The 19,700-nt window shown below is 30.0% G+C and overlaps 1 protein-coding gene across 1 annotated transcript in view; it reads left to right on the top strand.

The window, feature by feature from the left end:
- The window catches only part of LOC145259709 (meiotic recombination protein SPO11-like), a 1,082,117-nt gene that overhangs the window by 301,959 nt on the left and 760,458 nt on the right, over positions 1-19,700 (top strand). Inside the window, exon 9 of the mRNA XM_080117391.1 lies at positions 14,330-14,429. Within this exon, the coding sequence (XP_079973517.1) occupies positions 14,330-14,429 (100 nt within the window). The remainder of the gene's footprint in view (positions 1-14,329; positions 14,430-19,700) is intronic.

Consider the following 19,700-nt stretch of genomic DNA (forward strand, 5'->3'; position numbering starts at 1 on the left):
CCATGTAGATTCCTATGTTTGACAAGATACTCCTGAAAAACGTCAGAGATTCTACCGACCATAATGCTGTGCAAATAACACTCAAGATGAGAACAGTAGTCTGAATAATCCAAAAAATACAAATACAAAAACGGAAGTAGAAAATTAAGATGTTGCTAACATCTGATGAAAATGATATATAAAAAAAAAAAGTGATCAATGTTGAGTTCTTATAATCATATTAAGCATTTACTTATAGAAAACCAGATGATTTAATTACAAGACCTGTAATCTTGTACATTTCTCAAACTTGTTTAAACACTGAACCAGATTAACAATATTAAATAAACAATGAAATTAGTTTGTATGTATGCTCTCAATTCCATATCCTCACCTTTTTCACTCTTATTTTGCATCATTTTTCTCTGTTTCTTCTTCAAGTGATTTTTTTTTTTTTACTAAGGTGTCGGCATTTATCAAGGACAAAAGGCCACTCGAGGATAAGAGTTAATGAGTTTTAGGTGGCCAGTGAAACATAACCATGATGATTTGTACTGGAAGAAATTGGGCAGAATTTAATTATTTAAAAGAACGGCTCAATAAAAACTTGTTTACATTAGATTTGAAAATGGCCATGCTATAGTCACTCGGGAAGCAGCCTCGTGATATTGTGCTCTGCAGACAACACTCAGGATTTCTCTATTTTTCTGTCTATTATATAAATCTCAACTGTCTGTTTAAATGTATGTATATATTTATGTCTGCCTAAAACTTTTGACAGAGGCGGGGGGATTTTCATAAAATTGGTATCGTTTTAAGCACGACCCTTTGGATGACAAATATCGAAAAATTGGCTAAGAACATTAATTCCTTCACCCTCCACTGGGTAATTTTCCTAAAGGAGGGGTCACTTCTTTACCAATATTTTCAAAAGTCATTCCCTCTTTTCAATTGAACTAGCCTTAATGTAAACCTTCGCCACTTCCTGTTTGGCGATGGACGCAAGGCAAAGACGTCACATTTTTTTTTTTTTTTTTTCACATTCTTTTCCTCCTTTGTGGTACGGCTCGAGCCTGCCTGCCTACCACCACTTTTTTCTTTTTGCTCAACACACACCTCCAAAGACTCAGCCAATGCTAGGCACCTAGGCTAGTTTAATATATTAAGATATTTCTTATACATATGCAAATCTATATTTTATATTCTACAGCTATATTGGTATTGCTGGCTTAAGATCGTTAGACTGGGTTAGTACTCTAGAGCAAAATAATAGGTTATTTGAACTATCCAGTCAGGTGCAGTTCAATTTTTTGTGAACATAACAAGTTCAGTGGCATTATTGGTAGGTTGAGAGATAATAACCAATTTGTGTGCAAGACGTGTAGAATGATGGAGACAGATAAGAACTCAGATGTGAAGAAAGTATATTTGCATGATAAAGCTATTGAGGTTGTCCATAAGTTTTGTTACTAGATACTAGTGTAAGAGTTAGGAGTTGGTGGAGTAAGTTCAGAGAACTTCTGCCATTATCAACCAGTGGAAAATTATTACTATTAATAGGGTTTGTCATGTTTGTAGGAATGTGATGATGTATGGAAATGAAACCTGGTCAGTGAAGATTGCGGACATACATTGTGGAGAGAAATTATATAAAAATGGTATGATGTATGTGTAATGTGAGTTTTAATGATAGGATTAGATCTGATGACCTCAGAGAAAGATTCGATTCGGACAGTATAGAGAGATGTGTGAAAAACTGCAGACTTTCAAAGAATAAATGAGAGTTCTTGGGTTAGTAGGTGTAGAACAGTTGAGGTCGCAGGATCAGTTGGCAAAGAGACAGCCAGAGAAACCATGGAAGGAAATGATAAGGATGGATTTGAAATAAAGAAGGATAAATAAAATCTTGGCAGATATAGGTTAATTTCGAAGTCAATTTGTAAAAGCTATCCAACACATGCCAACATGTAAAACAGATGTTAAACCAAATATGCTGACGATTATAAAAGTTTGATTTTCATAAATAAATGTATGTAAAGAATTTAACAAATTGAGTTGAACATATCTTATGAGCATTATATCAAGGGTGTAGTAAAAACTACTTTCGTTTTGCAGGTTGTCTGTCACAAAATTGACCAATAAAATCCTGTTAAAGTAATGGATTAAAAAAAAAAGTAAAAGAAAAAAACTAATAGATATTTATAGCTTTTCTTTATTTTTCTTTTATGCCTAGAGATTAAAAAAAAAAATTTCTATTAAATATTTTAAAATTTAATTTGCGAATTCATAATTTTGTTGAAATCTAGTTATCACTGGCATATCCTGAGGAAAGACACTAATTAAACTGAAATTAGTCTGCAATTCAATCTTCTTTATTTTTATATGTTATAGTTGATTAACTCACTGAGAAAACATGAGTTTTGATTTGCACTGGAGAATCAGATAATCTCTTTCGACGACATAAATCCTCATTAATATATTACAAAAATCGTTGTTTAAATCTAAATAGATGTGAAAGTTGAGCCAATTTATCGCACTAACGGTAAACTTCAAACAACTTAATTTCAAGTTTATTCTCCTTGACATAATAGACAAACCTCTTTTTTTATATTCCTAATGTATAAGCATTATCAGTTTAAAACTTAACCAATTTGCATATCGATTTTGAAGAAGTTTATAAATTAACTAATCTAGTTGAAATTAATTTAAATAAATGCAAAAGGTGAGTCCATTTCTCATACTATCGGTAAAGTAAAAACTACTTATTTAAAGTTATTTTAATTTACACAATAAACACATTATCTTTTGTATATATTTGAAAAAAAAAAAAAAAAAAAGGCATTTGTTAATTAACTTGCAGGACACCCGGATTGCCTGGTCATAAAATATGCTTTAATAGTATATTTTAATTCATGCAGATTTTGTATTTACTATTATATAGCCAATTAGTTATTGTACACATTATATAGTACTGATATCAAAAGTTATATATATATATATAGCCGGGGTGGGGGCTTTGCTCAGTTGTAAAATATGCTTAAATACAATATTTTAATTTGTCCAGATTCCATATATATTATTATAGTCGTGATTTCAAAAGTAAAAAAAAGGTATTTGGGTACCATCAGTTAGAATCGAAACCGAAAGCAAAACTAGCATTCCAAGTTGGTGACGTTACCACTGTACCAGCGTGACACGTATATGCACTGATTAAAAATAAATTAAGATGAATGTACAAAATATATAACGATTTTTTCAATTTTGACTAATTTTGACCTCTTAAAAACTATTTTAACTGGCTAAAAACTCATAAAAGAACGGTCCATAAAACATCCAATCATTTGAGACCCTTGGTGCCCCTCTGCAACTTTTAGTTTCCAAAGAGATAGTCTGAAAATATGGAGACACACAAACATATAACCTTTTATATATTAGATTACAGAGCCAGTTCTCTATTGAATATTATCTTGTACCTAATATATAGTACTGATTTCAAAAGTTTAAAAAAAAAAATGACTTAGGTGCTATCAGCTAGAAACAAAGCAAAAACATATAGCTCTCCAACCTTATTTGTTACCATCTAATCTAAATCAATATGTATACAAAAATTTAAAGATATTTGCACATGCGTAGAAATAAAATGTTTAGTTGACTTATGCCAGCCAAGTTCCATTTTTTTTTTTAATTTTGATTTCTTAGCAGCTTGTTTCACCAACTAAAGACCAAATCGAATTTGTTCCATAGGTCCAATTTTTTTATATATCAAATTTCAAGCCTGTAGACCAAAAGTTGACATTGGAGTTTGGTAGAGACCATTCCTCACAGACAAACAGACAAGGTCACTTATATATATATATATATATATATATATATATATATGCATGCATGCTAGCAGGCTGCTAGGCGTTGCCATGTCATAAAATAAGCTTAAATATGATATTTTAATTCATGAAAATTATTATAAAGCTAAAACTATTGATTATATTGTACCCGATATATAGTAGTGCCCCCCACCAGAATGGTCCAGTTGTAAAATATGCTTAAATATATTTTAATTCATACAGATTTCATATATATTATTGTAGAGCCAATTTTCTATTGAAAATCATACTATATCTAATATACACTAGTGATTTCAAAAGTTGAAAAAAAAAAAATGACGATGGTGCCATCAACTAGAATCGAAACCCAAACATTTAGCACTGGAGCCTTAGTTGTTACCATTTTAGCTATTGACAGATGGATAAAACGTTCAAGATTTAGTGATTTGAATGTATAAATGTATATTTGTGCATGCAAAGAAGTAACAGTTTTAGTTGTCTTACACTTTCTAAGGTCATTTTAAAAAATGTTTACCCCTTAGCAGCTATTTTTACTGATTAAAAGCAAATTGAATTTGTTCTACAAGTCCCCTATATATCAAGTTTCAAGTCTAGAAACTAAAAATAGACAGGAGTTTGATAGACACCGTTCTGCACACACAGATAAGGTTATTTACATATATATATATGTGGGTGTGCTAGAACTTTTTCATCCTAAATGCTATGCAATTATGCACAATATAGATAATATGCATAAATAGAACTGAGTGTAATAGTTAAATAAAAGCAATCATCCAATAAGAAACCATAAAAATAATTAAGCATTAAAGAGTAATTAATTAATGAAAAATTCAAAGGAATATTCAAATTAATTAACATTTATGAAGTCACTTGCATATCCATGAACTGAGTGTATTATGAGGTTTGTTTTTATGATTTTTTTTAAATAGAAAAAGTATAACATTGTCCAAATAAACTTTGGTAACATAGTCATCTATTTTTCTCTATTGGACCCAACACTTATGCAGACATAGTAGCAAAGGAAAATGATAACTTGGCCACAACTTTTCTTGATAAAGGAAAAAGGTATTTATTTTGTCATTTCACAGTACCAAAACAGCTACTCGGTGTAAGGACAAGGTACCAGAAAACGCGTCTCGAATCACACTTGCACAACGATCATGTTTACCAAGTATGACTTTTGGAAGAGAGGGCACTCTCATGTTCGCAGAACATAACGGGCCAACTGCCATGTGTCAGTTTCTTCTTCTCTTCCTTCTTCTCATCTTTACTTCTGCATATCCTTCTCTTACACCACACCCTCAAATGTTAACGTGATTGTTACAAAAGTAGGCTTTTAATATCAATGTCTGTGCGACAAAAAAAATGCAACTTTTTCATCCTAAATGCTACAAAATGATGCACCATATAGAAACCAAGTGTAATAGTTACATGAAACCAAGCATCCACGAAGAAACTATAAAAATGAGTAAATAACTAATGAAACTTTGTTTTTCAAAGAAATATGCAAATTAGTTATCCGTTATGAAGTCGCTTGCATATCCATAACTGAGTATATTAAAAAGTTCAGTTTAATAAATTTTTAAATAGAAAAACTAGGCTTTTAATATCAATGGAAGTGCAGCAAGAAACTAAACTTTTTATTTGTGTATACACACACACACACACGTACAGGTATTAAGCATTTTGAAAATAGTTTTATTTCAATAGATTAGAACTTACTTTTTTCTTATGGAAATCCGCACCCCCCCTCCAGACAAGGCATGAAGCCACTTGATGTGACAAACTAAAAACTAGTACTTCAAGGTTAAAAACTTGTCAATGATAAGTGTTAGATACAATAGATTCTGACCAAGAAAACAGCAATTCTTTCCTCTTTGTCAGAAACATCACTCCTGGAATGTGAAGACTAAACGACAAAATAAAGGAAGCAAGAGTTACATGACTGCCAAATCTAATCAAAACATAACACCAGACTTATTAGTTAACCACTGAGTTACATCCATACAAGAGTTTGAAAATAATGTTATTTAATGTTGTGATTGTGCATTTAGTTGACTTACTCCTACCGAGGTCGACTGTTTTGTTTTCAATTTTGACCCCTTAGCAGCAATTTTTGCCAACTAAAACCCAAATCGAAAGTGTTCTTGAGGTTTAAATACCATATATATCAAGTGTGAAGTCTGTAGACAAAATATTTAGAGAGTAGTTTGGTAGAGACGTTTAGCACACACTCAGATAAGGTCACTTTCATCTTTCATATATATAAAGACATATTCATGTGCTAGAACTTTTACATTCTAAATTCTGTACACTCATGCACAATATAGAAACTGCATAAAAAGGATTAAGTGTAATAGTTAAATGAAAGCACCCATCTAATAAGAAACTATAACAAATGAATAATTAATGAACGCTCGTTTTTCAAAAGAACATACACAGCAGTTAACTTTTATGAAATCACTCGCATATCCATTACTGAGTATATTAAGAAGTTAGTTTTAATAATTTTTAAATAGAAAAAGTAGGCTCTTAATATCAATATCAAAGCGAGAAAAAACTGAACTTTGTAGGCATTTCTTTTTTCTTTTTTTATAAAGGAGTCACGACTTATCAAGGTCTGGAGGTCACTCAAGAATAAGTGTTAATGAGTGTATAGTAGTCAACGTGAAAATGTAGTAGTAATCACTAGTAGTGGAAAGTAGTGGACATTCCAATACAAAACTTATCTAAAAACACTGTCAGACACATGTAAAATAAAAATTTTAAAAATATTGGCCCACCCATTTAGGAGTCCATAGGGAGTGAACTCTCATGCACATACACACATACAAAATGCTTTTTATGTAATAGTAGAGATATGAATGAAATATTTATAATTTGTAATTAATGTTTTAAGTATTTTAACAACCTTTGCTAAGTGATAGCAAGCAGACAACGCCAACTAATATGTATTATGATTAAATGTTGTATATGTTGGCAGTAAATATACATTTAAACAAATTGAAAGAAATGGATGCTTTCTAATTGTTTTTTGGTTTTTTTTCAGAAACTTAATAATTTTTCTATTCTTGAAACATCATAAACTCAACATGTATCAGTTTGTTATACAAGCTTTCAACATGCATAAGTCATCATCAGGTTATGAAGGGTATCTTTTTAGTAAACCTGGTCTAAATCATTTCTTTACTTGTGAAATATTAACATAAAATTAATTTTAAAAAAAGTAAATTCTACACATCAATTGTTTTTTGTTTTTTTTTAAATATTTGACAAGAAAATATATTAACCTTGGTCTCTACAAATTTATCTGCAATGAACTTCTATTACAAAATGTACTAAACTAGTAAATATATGCTCCTTTCAATTGCATATTTTTGCTAGACTGTGAGGATTTTAAAAGAATTATATACAATATGTATTTAAAGCAAAATAAACTGTTTTGATCTATTTAAATAATTTCTAATGATATTGATCATGATTACCATTTAAGTTTTCATTATTGCTTCTGTTTGAATTCATATTTTGAAAGATGGCATAAATCATAAATTTATGACGCCATTTCAAAGTTATAATTATTTTATTAAGCTAATGTTTGAAAATTTATTCATAAGAAAGTCCAAATAGGTCAGTTAAACGGTTGAACATCTCAAGGTTTCAGTTTTGATTTTCGGTCATAGTATCTGCTTTATTTTTACGAATTTATTATTTACTAGACCACCCGTGACCCGTTGGGTCAGTACGTTATATTAGCTATGGAATTCATGTATGAACGTGACACTTGTGGCATAAAGAAAATAGTTTTTTTTTACATAACAGAAGCATTTCTATGAAAGTATATTAAAATGAAAAAAGAATATAGATAGATTTCTATGAGTCGTTCTGTTTATTATAATTGTTATTTTTTTTTAAATTACAGTTACTGAATTATAAGTGGTTGGTCATACTTATAGGTAAATATGCACTGAACAGGTATCATAATCCTTATTATAGTTAAATTCAAATTTTGATATATCATCTTTTAAATGAAATTGTTAGTTGAAAGTACAGAATAATAAAAAAAACACTCTCCACATGTTAATAATGGCTTTTTAAATAGAAAATGAAAATAAAATGTAACTTTTTTCATTTAATTTAAGCAAACATTCAGTACCCATTGTGTAAAATATTTAATTTGTATGTTAATAATAAGGTCAATAAAATTAAGACAATTCTTTTCTATTTACATTTTTTGTACAATTAATTTTTTTTAAAGAAAACTTTTGTTATCCTTTTGCTTAATTGAGACTTCTTATCAGGTTCTAACTCTCTTATATCCAGATTAATTATATTAATCAATTTATTTTATTGAATATGTATCGCTGAAAAGCACGGGTGCTTAAGCACTTATTGTACAGAAAATAAATATTGTATTCATATGCTAATAATAAGGTCACTAAAACTAAGACAATACTTTTCTATTTACAACATTTTTTGTACAATTTGAGTGTTTTAAAAAAACTTTTATGTTTTCCTTTCGCTTAACTATCCAGTTTTACATCGCTCCCTTTTTCTCTCTCTCACACATACACGTAACTATTTCTCGCGTACGTAACGAAAACAGAGGGAGTAGGAGTGTTGAAATCTATGAGAGTGAAAGTGAGAGGTGTTTTCTTTCACCGCCGCTGTTTCTATTAATAATGAGTGTTGTTTTTTAAAAGGGAGAAGTTTTTTTGAAACTGCGACAGACTTTACGAAGTTGAATGTTTTTAGCCGTTAAAAAAAAAAAAAAAAACTACGGTTGATTTTATAAAATTATTTATTTATAATGACATGAATTAAAGATTTCTCGCGTACGTAACGAAAACAGAGGGAGTAGGAGTGTTGAAATCTATTAGAGGGAAAGTGAGAGGTGTTTTCTTTCACCGCCGCTGTTTCTATTAATAATGAGTGTTGTTTTTCTTGTTTGTTTACTTTTGTTTTTTTAAAAGGGAGAAGTTTTTTTGAAACTGCGACAGACTTTACGAAGTTGAATGTTTTTAGCCGTTAAAAAAAAACAAAAAACTATTTGATCAAATTAAATGAAATTGTTTGTATTAAAAGCGATATAAAAATTCCGGAATTGGAATAACGGATTGAAGACGTTGCTATTTACGCATGCGCAACCGGATGTTGAAAACCGGAAATCTGATTGCAAACATACAAGATCCATAGACTTTTAGTATTATATAGAAGATTATTAATGCAATATTCTCCGTTTCTAACAATAGTGAAAATCGCTAGTATTTTGAAATGAGACAAATTTCACCACTGTATTACGTTTAAAAAAAAATGTGACTGAAGGGCAAAATCTCTAATTATATAAGACGTCAGTTCGAATGAATTGATAGTATCAAATTTAAATGAATAGCTCTTAATCAATGTATGATTTATGTTAATAACTTAAGGTCATTGGTAATTATTAAATTGTGAATGTATAATTTTATATATATCTTTTTAAGTATATAAATAAGCTGTCTATTTTTTATTGGATTTTAAAATCTGTAATCACTATATTAATCTGTATTTATCTAAAGTTAGGTATGATTCATTCTTTAATTAATTAACTGATCATAATCAATTTTTGGAACAAAGCTACTAGGCACAAGGAGTCATTATATGAGGTATATTTAATTAAGTTTTATACAAAGAGGATAAAAAGAAAAAAAAAAAACTTTGAAAATTCAGATATGTATGTTTTTTATAAAAGTTTAATAGATATAAAACATTAGCTAATTAAATAGTTTCTAAATTTGTTTTATTTTAAAGTTTTTTAAGGGTTATAATATGGACATAATCACTGATTTTAAAATTCTAATATTTCAGATTTGCATTACATTTTATTAATAACTATCAGTTCAGTCCGGCTTTGCGAGCCCTGTGTACTGTTCATAACTCTATGTGCATATGTATATATATATATATATATATATTAAAAATTTGACTCCTGTCCAGGTAACCTTCATGTAAAATTTCAAGTGCTTCGACCCAAAATTGGCGGAGGAGTTTGGTAGGGTCTGAAAAGGTCAACTTTCAACTTTGACCTCTTGGCAGCCAAGTTTTTGTCCAAAGACTGATTAAAAACTTGCTGCATGTTTGAATATCCTTTATTTAAAATTTCAAATGTTTAGACCCAAAATTGACTGAATAGTTAGCTAAAGACCGCAACTTTGACCCCTTTGCAGCCAAATTTTTGGCCTATGTCTGAATACACTTTATATAAAATTTCAAATGTTTAGATTAAAAATTAACTAAGTAATTTAGTAGATCTCTACAGAGGTCAAATTTTAACTAAGTAATTTGGTAGGTCTCGCACAGGTCAAATTTTTTTTAACTTTGACCTATATTTTGACCCCTTAACATTTATTGTTTTGAGCTCAAATCAAATTAAAAAGTTCGATTCATGTCCAAGTAACCTAGATCTACAATTTTAAATCTTTAGACCCCAAAATTGATGGAGTTTGATAGAGTTCTCAAAGATCAAATCGTTGAACTTTGACCCCTTTAATAGTTAAATTTCTGGCCGAAAACCGATTAAAAAGATTTTCCCAAATCTCCAGACCCCTTATGTCAAATCTCAAGTCTGTAGACTGAAAATTGACAGAGTAGTTTGGTAGGGAAATGTACACACACACACACACACACACACACACAATTTCACTTTTATAGATATACTAGCATTTACGCCCGGCGTTGCCTGGGTATTTGGAGGTGTATGTTGAGCAAAAAAAAAAAGCGGTCAATTTTTTTAAACTTTGACCCGTATTATGACCCCTTAACATTTATTGTTTGGGGCTTAAAGCAAGTTATTAAGTTAGATCCATGTCCAAGGAACTTATATCTAAAATTTAAAGTGTTTAGACCCAGAATTGTCGAAGGAGTTTGATAGAGTTCTCAAAGGTCAAATCATTAAACTTTGACCCCTTAACAGCCAAATTTCTGGCCAAACACGGATTACAAAGATTCTCCCAAATCTCAGTACCCTGTATATCAAATTTCGTGTCTGCAGACTTAACATTGACAGTTATTGCATAGGGAAATGTACACAGACACACACACAGACACGTTCACTATTATAGATTAAACAAAAATATATATGTATACATAAATATGGAAACAATTTTGTGTTTACTGTAAACTTTTTACGCAAATATTATGCAAGTATAAATCATGTAGAATATCTTCATGAATATAATTACGCGTAATAGTTAACTAAAGATGATCATCCCAGAAGAAAACCGGAAAAACTAATAGGGAATTTATTAAAATGAATGTTTAAAAGAATATGCAAATTAGCTAAATCTTTTGCTTGTGAATGCAATTCAACGATCCATATACAAGAAAATTGTATTTTCTTTTTAAATAAATAGAAAAGAGGGTTTTAATATGAATATCGATACACACAAAAGAAAAACGAATTTATAGGAGTATAGATAGATTATTAGAGATGCCTGTGCACTTTTTCCACCGTGCTATTTTTACAGAGTTTTTTTTAAATTCAAACTTCACAATATCTTTTTTCGGATCAAGTAAAGAATAGATACCCCGTAATAGACGACGACGCCTGGCGGTGCCAGGCGCACAATTCAACTAACACCGGTGATTCGACCTTGACATTGGCACAAGCACACGGCGTCGGTTGTTTGTAAACACGTCAAATAGCAAACATGCTCGAATATTCGCCAGCAATTTTTTTTTAAATATATTTACAAACTTTTGAAGATAAACCTTAGAATAATAATTATGTTTCGCGGATTTTTGTGCTAAAGATTGATTTTTATGTAAAGTGTTTTATAATTCTTTTTTTTTTTTTCTGTGTGTTTTTTAATACAATTCAGTATTTATTTAATTATTCTTTCTTTTTTTTTTTACATAGGCATCACCACATTATCAAGGCCAAGAGGCCACTCAAGGATAAGGGTTAAAGAGTGTACAGTAGAAATTGGACATTATAGAAATTATTAGTAATGAAAATTTGGTAAAGTTGATAACTTATATGGGACGGCTCATCAAGAACTTATTTACGTTAGACTTGAAGACAACCATATTGTAGTCAGCCGGAAAGCAGGAAAACGGAAGACAATTCCACAGGCATGCAGTTCTAAGAAAGAAGCTTTGTTCATGGAATCTACGTTTAGGTTTAGGCACAGATAAAGAGTGGGGGGAATTATTGATAGTGTTTACAGCTAGACGAGTGTTTCTTGTGAAAGTTTGGCGAGGGGGGACCATAGATTGAAGCTCAGTCAAACACTTTCCATGAAAATAACGATACATCAGAGACAAACTCGCAACATCTCTTCTGTGAGATAAAGGTTGCAAGGAAGAGAAAAGGACATTTCCTACGAGGCTACGAAGTCTATTTTGAACTCTATCAAGGCAGGCCAAGTCCTTTCTAGCAGCTCCTGCTAAAACATTAACTTTACCGACAATTAATATATTTTTTAAATGATATTTTTAAATATTGAATTTTGATTTAATCTCATTAAACCATCACGTGATCAATTTATTAAATGACAAAAAAATCCAAAAGTCGAAGAAGCCAAAATTTTACGAGGTATTAAAAGAAATTAATATTTGGACCATTTTGTTTTAAATACTGTAACAAATGGATAAAGCCATTTTCAAAGATGTTGTGTGTCCGTTGATTTCTAGAGACCATCTATCCATAATTGGATGGATGAAACAGCAGTTCCTACTTGCAAATGAAATGAATTTTGCTTTTGTGGATAAGTAAACAAATAGGAAGTTTTTTTTAATAAAAATAAAAATTATAAAAAGATTTCTATCTTGTGATACTACATTTCATCTTTATAAAAATAAAAGTTATGAAAAGATATGTGAATAAAATAATATATTTTTTTTATCTCGATTGTTTATACTTGTGATTTTATTATGCATAAAAATTGCCTCGGCCTGAAAGGATTTCTCCTTCACTGACCACCGACATACATCGCACTGTAAATAAATATTGAATTGTATTAAAAACGCACAAAAAAGAAATGGCCAAAACCTTATAGAATGAACCTTTTTTTATAAGTTTTATTCAAACAGTCTTTGAACTTAATGGACTGTTTTTTTTTTTATTATTATTTATTAACTGTTTTATTCTTTTTATCAAACAAAAATAGAACTTTTATAATGAAATATATATTATGGACTGTTTTTCAAACATCGAAATTTTAAAATTAAATTTTTATTTAAAACAAAAAAAAAAGACGAGGTGTTTTTTCTTTTTGAGATATTTTTTTTCACCATTTATTACTTTGAAATTTTATTCAACAATGAAATGATAAAAAAAAAAACTTTTCGTTAAATATATTTTTAAAAAATTATTATAAAATATCTATAAAGTCTATTTTTATGTCTGTAAAAGTTTGTTAAAAGTTCAAATAAAGTTTATAATTTAATTGAAAAAAAAAAAAACTACCTCGTCTTTTTTTTTTTTTTTTAAATAAAACTAACTTTAATTTTAAAATATCGAAACAGTCCATAATATATATGTCATTATAAAAGTTCTATTTTTGTTTGATAAAAAGAATAAAATAGTTATTAAAAAGTTCTGTAAATATATTAAACACGCACTCAGAAAGACACCCATTTATTGAAATATCTTTTATTTTAAAAAAAAAATCTTGCTCGCGAATATTTGTAAAAATGTAATATTTAAAAATATTATTTTGAAAATATATTAATTGTCGCTGAAGTTAATGTTTTAAAGAATAAATATTGAATTGTCTTAAAAACGCACACAGAACCCCCCAAAATATGGTACATAAAAATCAATCTTGGTCGCAAAAATCCAAAACAGAAAGAGACACCCGTTTATTTAAATATCTTTTATTTAAATACGTTCGTTTTGTTACTTATTTTAAAAAAATGTTTTGTAAATATATACTTTTTCTTTTAAATCTTCAAAGGTTTTGTAAATATATTTAAAAAAAAATGCTGGTGAATATTCGAGCATGTTTGCTATTTGATGTGTTTAAAAACAACCGACGCCATGTGCTTGTGCCAATGTCAAGGTCGAATCACCGGTGTTAGTTGAATTTTGCGCCTGGCACCGCCAGGCGTCGTCGTCTGCTACGGGGTATCTATTCTTTACTTGATCCCTATTTTCTTATTAAATTGTTTGGGGGAAGCACAGAATAGTTACTAAACACCCTCCCCTTTCCATGTTAAGAATGGCTTTCAAAATAGTAAAGTTATTATTTCAGCATGGTGGCAAAAGTGCACAAGTACCTTATTAGATACCAATTAAGCAAAATTCCTTGAATTTCAATTCATGAAACTCTTTGAGAATAATCATTGTATTTTAGACATTTTCTATAATCAAAATCATGTAACAGACTTTGATCCAAATTAGGATAAGGATTCTAGGGATAAGGTGTAATATCATTATAATCTTGATTTTAATTTTTGTAAGGGAACATAAAAGTGATGTATTTTACTTGTCCTGAGATGATTAATAAATAATTCTCTATGTATTCCAGGGTAAAGGATTTCCAGATATCAATACACGTTTGTTTCTAAGAAAACTTTGGAATGAGCTTCACATACCAATCTTTGGATTGATGGATGCAGATGCTCACGGTAGGTGTGAATCTATTTATCCATGAGCAATATATACACAAATCCTGAAAAAAACACATAAACAATATACTACAAATGTGAAGGAAAATTATTCTAAAACATTTAAAACACATTTTTTTTTAAATAACGACAACTCAATAATATTCTTATTAGTTTTTTTTTCTTTCTCTCTCTCTCTCTTTCTCTCTGATCTATGCCAAACAAGGAACATTGTCACCGAGACATAAGAGGTAACTGTGGTCTAGGGTGCCATGCCTACAAGTGCATCCTAAGTAAAGTTGTGTAGTAAGGTGTTTGTTTACATTACATTTAAATTTTTGCATGTTGCTGCAGTCTGGCTAATAATGAGCAGGGAAGGAATTTCAAAAGACGATTAGTACAAAAAAGAAAGCTATTAAAGTAAAAAAAAAACATTCTCGCATTTAGAGACCTACAGTGAAAGGGTATGATATTGCTGATGTCTGCTTTGTCAAGGAGGTTGTGGCTTATTTATGTTGACAGTGCTGCAAGTTAGTTGGAACACATTCTTTGCTAACAGTAACCACCATGTAGAATTTTAGTTCAATCAGATAAATAGTTATTGAGTTATTAATTTTTATATTATTTAAGTTCTGAAATACTTCATACAATATGGAGAAGACGAAACTTTGGCTCATCCTTACATTGTCAAGTGGAGGTATGCAGTCTTGTGACTGCCTTATCTTGTTTTGTTATTGATTGGAATTTTTTTAATACTTTTTGCTATAAATCTTAACTTTGCACTTTGTGTCTTTATGGAAGAGAGTTGTTTGGAAACAGAAAGGCAGTATTCAATTCATTTAATGATTTGCTTTGTGATATATATATATATATATATATATATATTTAAAAGAAGATATGATTTACTTCTAAGGAAACGCTTTGTTCAATGATCCCTTTTAAAAATAGTTTATCAATTTTTTAATATTTCTTTTATAATCTGCACTCTATTTTACTTAAATTTGTTTTTTATAAATAACCTTGTGGCAGTTTATAATTAAAATAAAAATTTGGAATGTTAGAATATTCAAGTTTGGTTTACCATTTTTATATAAAAAAAAAAAACAATGAATAAAGCGTATCATGAAGGAGTGAAATTATGTTTTTATCAAATAAAATCAATTTTGTATTAATAATTGCACTTGTGTTTCATATGGTGAACTTGAAAAAAATATTATTTCCCATAACTAAAATATTTTTTTATGAATTTATACTGAAAGTCATGTCAGTTCTTTTTCCTTTCACGCTCATGGTTGCTTTTGCTGCGTGGTTTTATCGTTTTATCATATTTATTTTTGCATTCAAGTTTATTTTTTAATATCTTTTTATTAACAATCAAAACTTGCTAGTACAGTACAGTTAAAGATAGCTTCATTGATGAGTGCTAGTGAACATGAAATGTGAATCATCATAAATATTTATGAAAACTAAAAATTTATTTTAAGCTCCCTTCAAGTAAAGCATGGAAAAGTTCTCTCTTGAGAAGATTGAATGGTCTTTACCACTATTTTTAAATAAATATAGACTATTCTCCTTTTTAAAATAGCTATCACAACAGCTGAATGGATAAAGATATTGAATTTGAGACAATGGTGACTCTGATCCAGGATTTGAATTGTGCAACTGGTGGTACAATTATACTTAGCCACACTGATGATTGCTAGTGATAATGAAACATATGTCTCTTGATAATAAATATTTAATTTAAATGTATATTCAACTGATGTTTTGGTTGATGCAATCAATGGACTTGATTCTCGTTGGATGAACTACACTGAAAAGTCAGAATTATCTTCAGCCTTTGCTGGAAAAAAAATGTTAAGAAGCCGTGATAGTTAGCAAAGGGGGTCATTTTGATGAATCAAAAATTTAAGTAGTTTTTTTTTTGTGTTCTTTTGTATTTAATGATTTGTATTTGATATATAATGAATAAAATCATTGTTGTGCTTGTTTCACTAATAATAACACTTTAAGAATGAGAAATCTATATAATAATACAGTAAGTCATTTCATGTTCGTATGTATATTATCACATTTCATACTCATTTGAAAAGGGGAGATTTTCTGATCGCCAGAGATAAAATGCAAAATCTAACAAAGAAAAAGTTAAAGTTTCTGTTTGTAAAAAAAAAATTAAAATTTTCACCCATTTTAAAATGAATTGTTCTAAAATCTAATAAACCATCATAAATTGAATTTTGTTATCACTTAAACAGTTTTACAACATATTCTTAGTATATTTAAAAAATTTTACCTCTAATTAGTATGTAACAGCATGGATGTGTGTATGCAAATGCCAATCCACGTGCGAAGTATACCACAGTAGAGTAACGAAAAAAAACTACAAAAGAAAATGTGTGCACAGACAGACAAAAACATTTAAGAGGTCAAAGAGAAGGTCACAGTAGGGTAAAGAAAAAAAAACTATTTAAAAAAATGTGTGCACAGACAAAAACGTTTAAGAGGTCAGAGAGAAAGAACAGGATCATGTTTTATTTGAGAAAGTACCTGAAAAAAAGGAGTCAAATTATTACTTGTCCTATGTTCCTTGCAACCTTTTTTTTTCTACAAAGGTGTCACTACTTATCAAGGTCCAGAGGCCACTCGAGGATAAGGGTTAATGAGTGTACAATAGTCAATGGAAAAATATTGTAGTAATCGTTAGTAGTGTAAAGTTGATAAATTGGATTACTTAAGGAGATGACTCATCAAGAACTTGTTCACATTGGACTTGAAAATGACCATATTGTAGTCAGTTCGAAAACAGGAAAACGGAAGAGATTTCCAAAGGTGTGCACTTCTAAGAAAGAAGCTTTGTTTATGGAATCTACATTTAGGTTTAGGCAGAAATAAAGAGTGGAGGAAATTATTGATAATAGTTTCAGATAGATGAGTATTTTTCATGAAAGTCAGGCTAGGGGTGACCATAGATTTGAGCTCAGATGAACACTTGCCATGAAAATAATGATAAAGCGAAGACAGGCTCGTAATGCCACTTCTGTGGGAAAGAGGTTGCAGGGAAAAGAAAAGGGCATCTTCCACTAGGCTACGAAGTCTATTTTGAATTCTGTCAAGGCAGGATAAGTCTTTCTAGAAGTACCTGCTTAGATGTGGCAACAGTACTCCATCCTTGGACGTACTTGGCTCTTATACAGGTAGAGAATTGCATCAGCAATGCGATATCTACTGGAGCAGTAGAACGATCCCACCATTTTTCCAGTAGCCTTGGCAATGGATTTGATGTACATGTTCTATCTCAAATCAGGAGTAAAGGTCAGACCTAGAAGCTTGTCAAAACATGGAGCCTCCCCAAGACGAGAGCCATTCATTTTAATTGATACCAGACAGGGATCAGAGTGTTGATGACGTAAAGATAGAAGCTTGGTTTTAGATGCATTACAAATTAAGCAGTCATCTGTTTCCCCATTGCACCACATGTTCAAGATCAGAGGAGAGAAAATCTGAACTTTCTGCTGCATGTTGAGTTCCACATGTCTACATGTTAACATGTATGTAAACGTGTGTAAGATTACAGATACAGTTCTATATGAAAAGATTATTTATTTTATAATTATTTTAACTGTTACAATATATCGACAAATTAAAAGATGAAAAAAACGTTCATTTTATTTATTTTTTTTTAATATATTAAATATATTTAATATAAGATTTTGCATTTGTATTGTAAGAAGAGAAGGTAGGTATGCAAACATGAAATTTCAACTGGGTTCTACTGGTTTGAAATAACGTAATTCAGTAGTGCAATATAATTAGACATTATATGAATAATAGAAAAAGAATTCAGTATTTGAATTGGAGAAATATTTTCAGCCTTTAGCAGAATGTATGAATGTGGTCATTACATTTCCACTTTAAACATTTATTTCTCTATACCACTTTATTTCATTCTCTTTCCTCAGTAATTTCTTTTATTCTCACCTTGTGGACACAGTTTTAAGTCAAATACCATCTGTCAAGTTTCTTTTTTGAACATTTTTCTATTTTTGTATTTTCTCCTTTTAATGAAAGATTTAATGACCAGCAATTAAGATTTAAATTAAATGTTGCTATATTTTTTATTTCTGGCATTATTTTTATGGATAAAATCCACTTTATCCACTTTGAGTGTTTGGAAGCTCTCCTTCCTAGCATCTGGCAATTCTTTCAGACTCTTACATCTGATTTCTGGAATTATATAATTTATTCAAATTAAAAACACTAAATCTATTCCTGTTATTGGATTCATCGAACTACTGTTCTGATTTTCAGTCGATATAACCTGAAGGTTGGAGGTTCAATCTTCAGTGCAGGCAACCGAAAAATACAATTGCAAATTACTTAGGACTTCTATCCAGTCATGGCTGACAGTACAAGAGCACACTGCCCCTGTGAAGTAAATAAAGGGTTCCACTCAAAGTTCCGTCCAAATTCCCGAGTTCGACAGAAACATTCCTAAGTTCAACAAGATACATCTCAAGAAGGTCAGAGATTATACGACCAAAATGTTGTGAAAATCACACTCAAGATGAGAACAGTAGTCTGATGAATCCAAATAATACGAATAGCCAATCCTCATTTCAAAAATTCAGAAATGACTAAATCTATTTTTGTAAAAAAAAAAAAAACTTAAATAAAAATTAAATAAATGTTCTTTTATTCAATTGGATATAGTTTTTTTTTTTTTTCTGCGCTATTTCGCCCCAAACAAGGCACAATTCCACTCGGATGTAGGGGGCTACTATTTAGGGAATTTAGTAGCAAGAACCTAGGGTGGAATTCCAAAATCTAGCAATTCAAGTAAATAAATTGTTAGAGTAAATACTTTTTCAGCATCTATGGGTGGGATTTTGCTGCTTGTCAGGGGGTATTTACATTGGGGGGGGGGGGGTACAGGAGTGAAGTTCATTGATGCACCTTCCATTAAAATGCATAGTATATAATAATAATCTTTATGTATTCTGTAATAAAATCATATTGGTATATTTTTTTTAGTTCTCTTTATTTGACTTTAAATAATTCAATGCAATAAAGTTTTCCTTAAAAAGATATTCTATTTGTTTACTCCAAAAATGTATAAAACAAGTCTACAATCAATAATTTGTAAAGCCAGCAAGGGTTGTAAACTTCAAGGCAACAGGCTTATTTATTCAGTTATTAATTAATAAAAACTAGTATCAGTCTACACAAGAACAATAAAAAACACAAAAATGGTTTTCTGAAATTCTATTAATAAAATTTTCTTGGAGAAAATAA

The sequence above is a fragment of the Euprymna scolopes genome, chromosome 3, assembly GCF_053919585.1.
Source record: "Euprymna scolopes isolate OS-2025 chromosome 3, ASM5391958v1, whole genome shotgun sequence".
NCBI lineage: Eukaryota > Metazoa > Mollusca > Cephalopoda > Sepiida > Sepiolidae > Euprymna > Euprymna scolopes.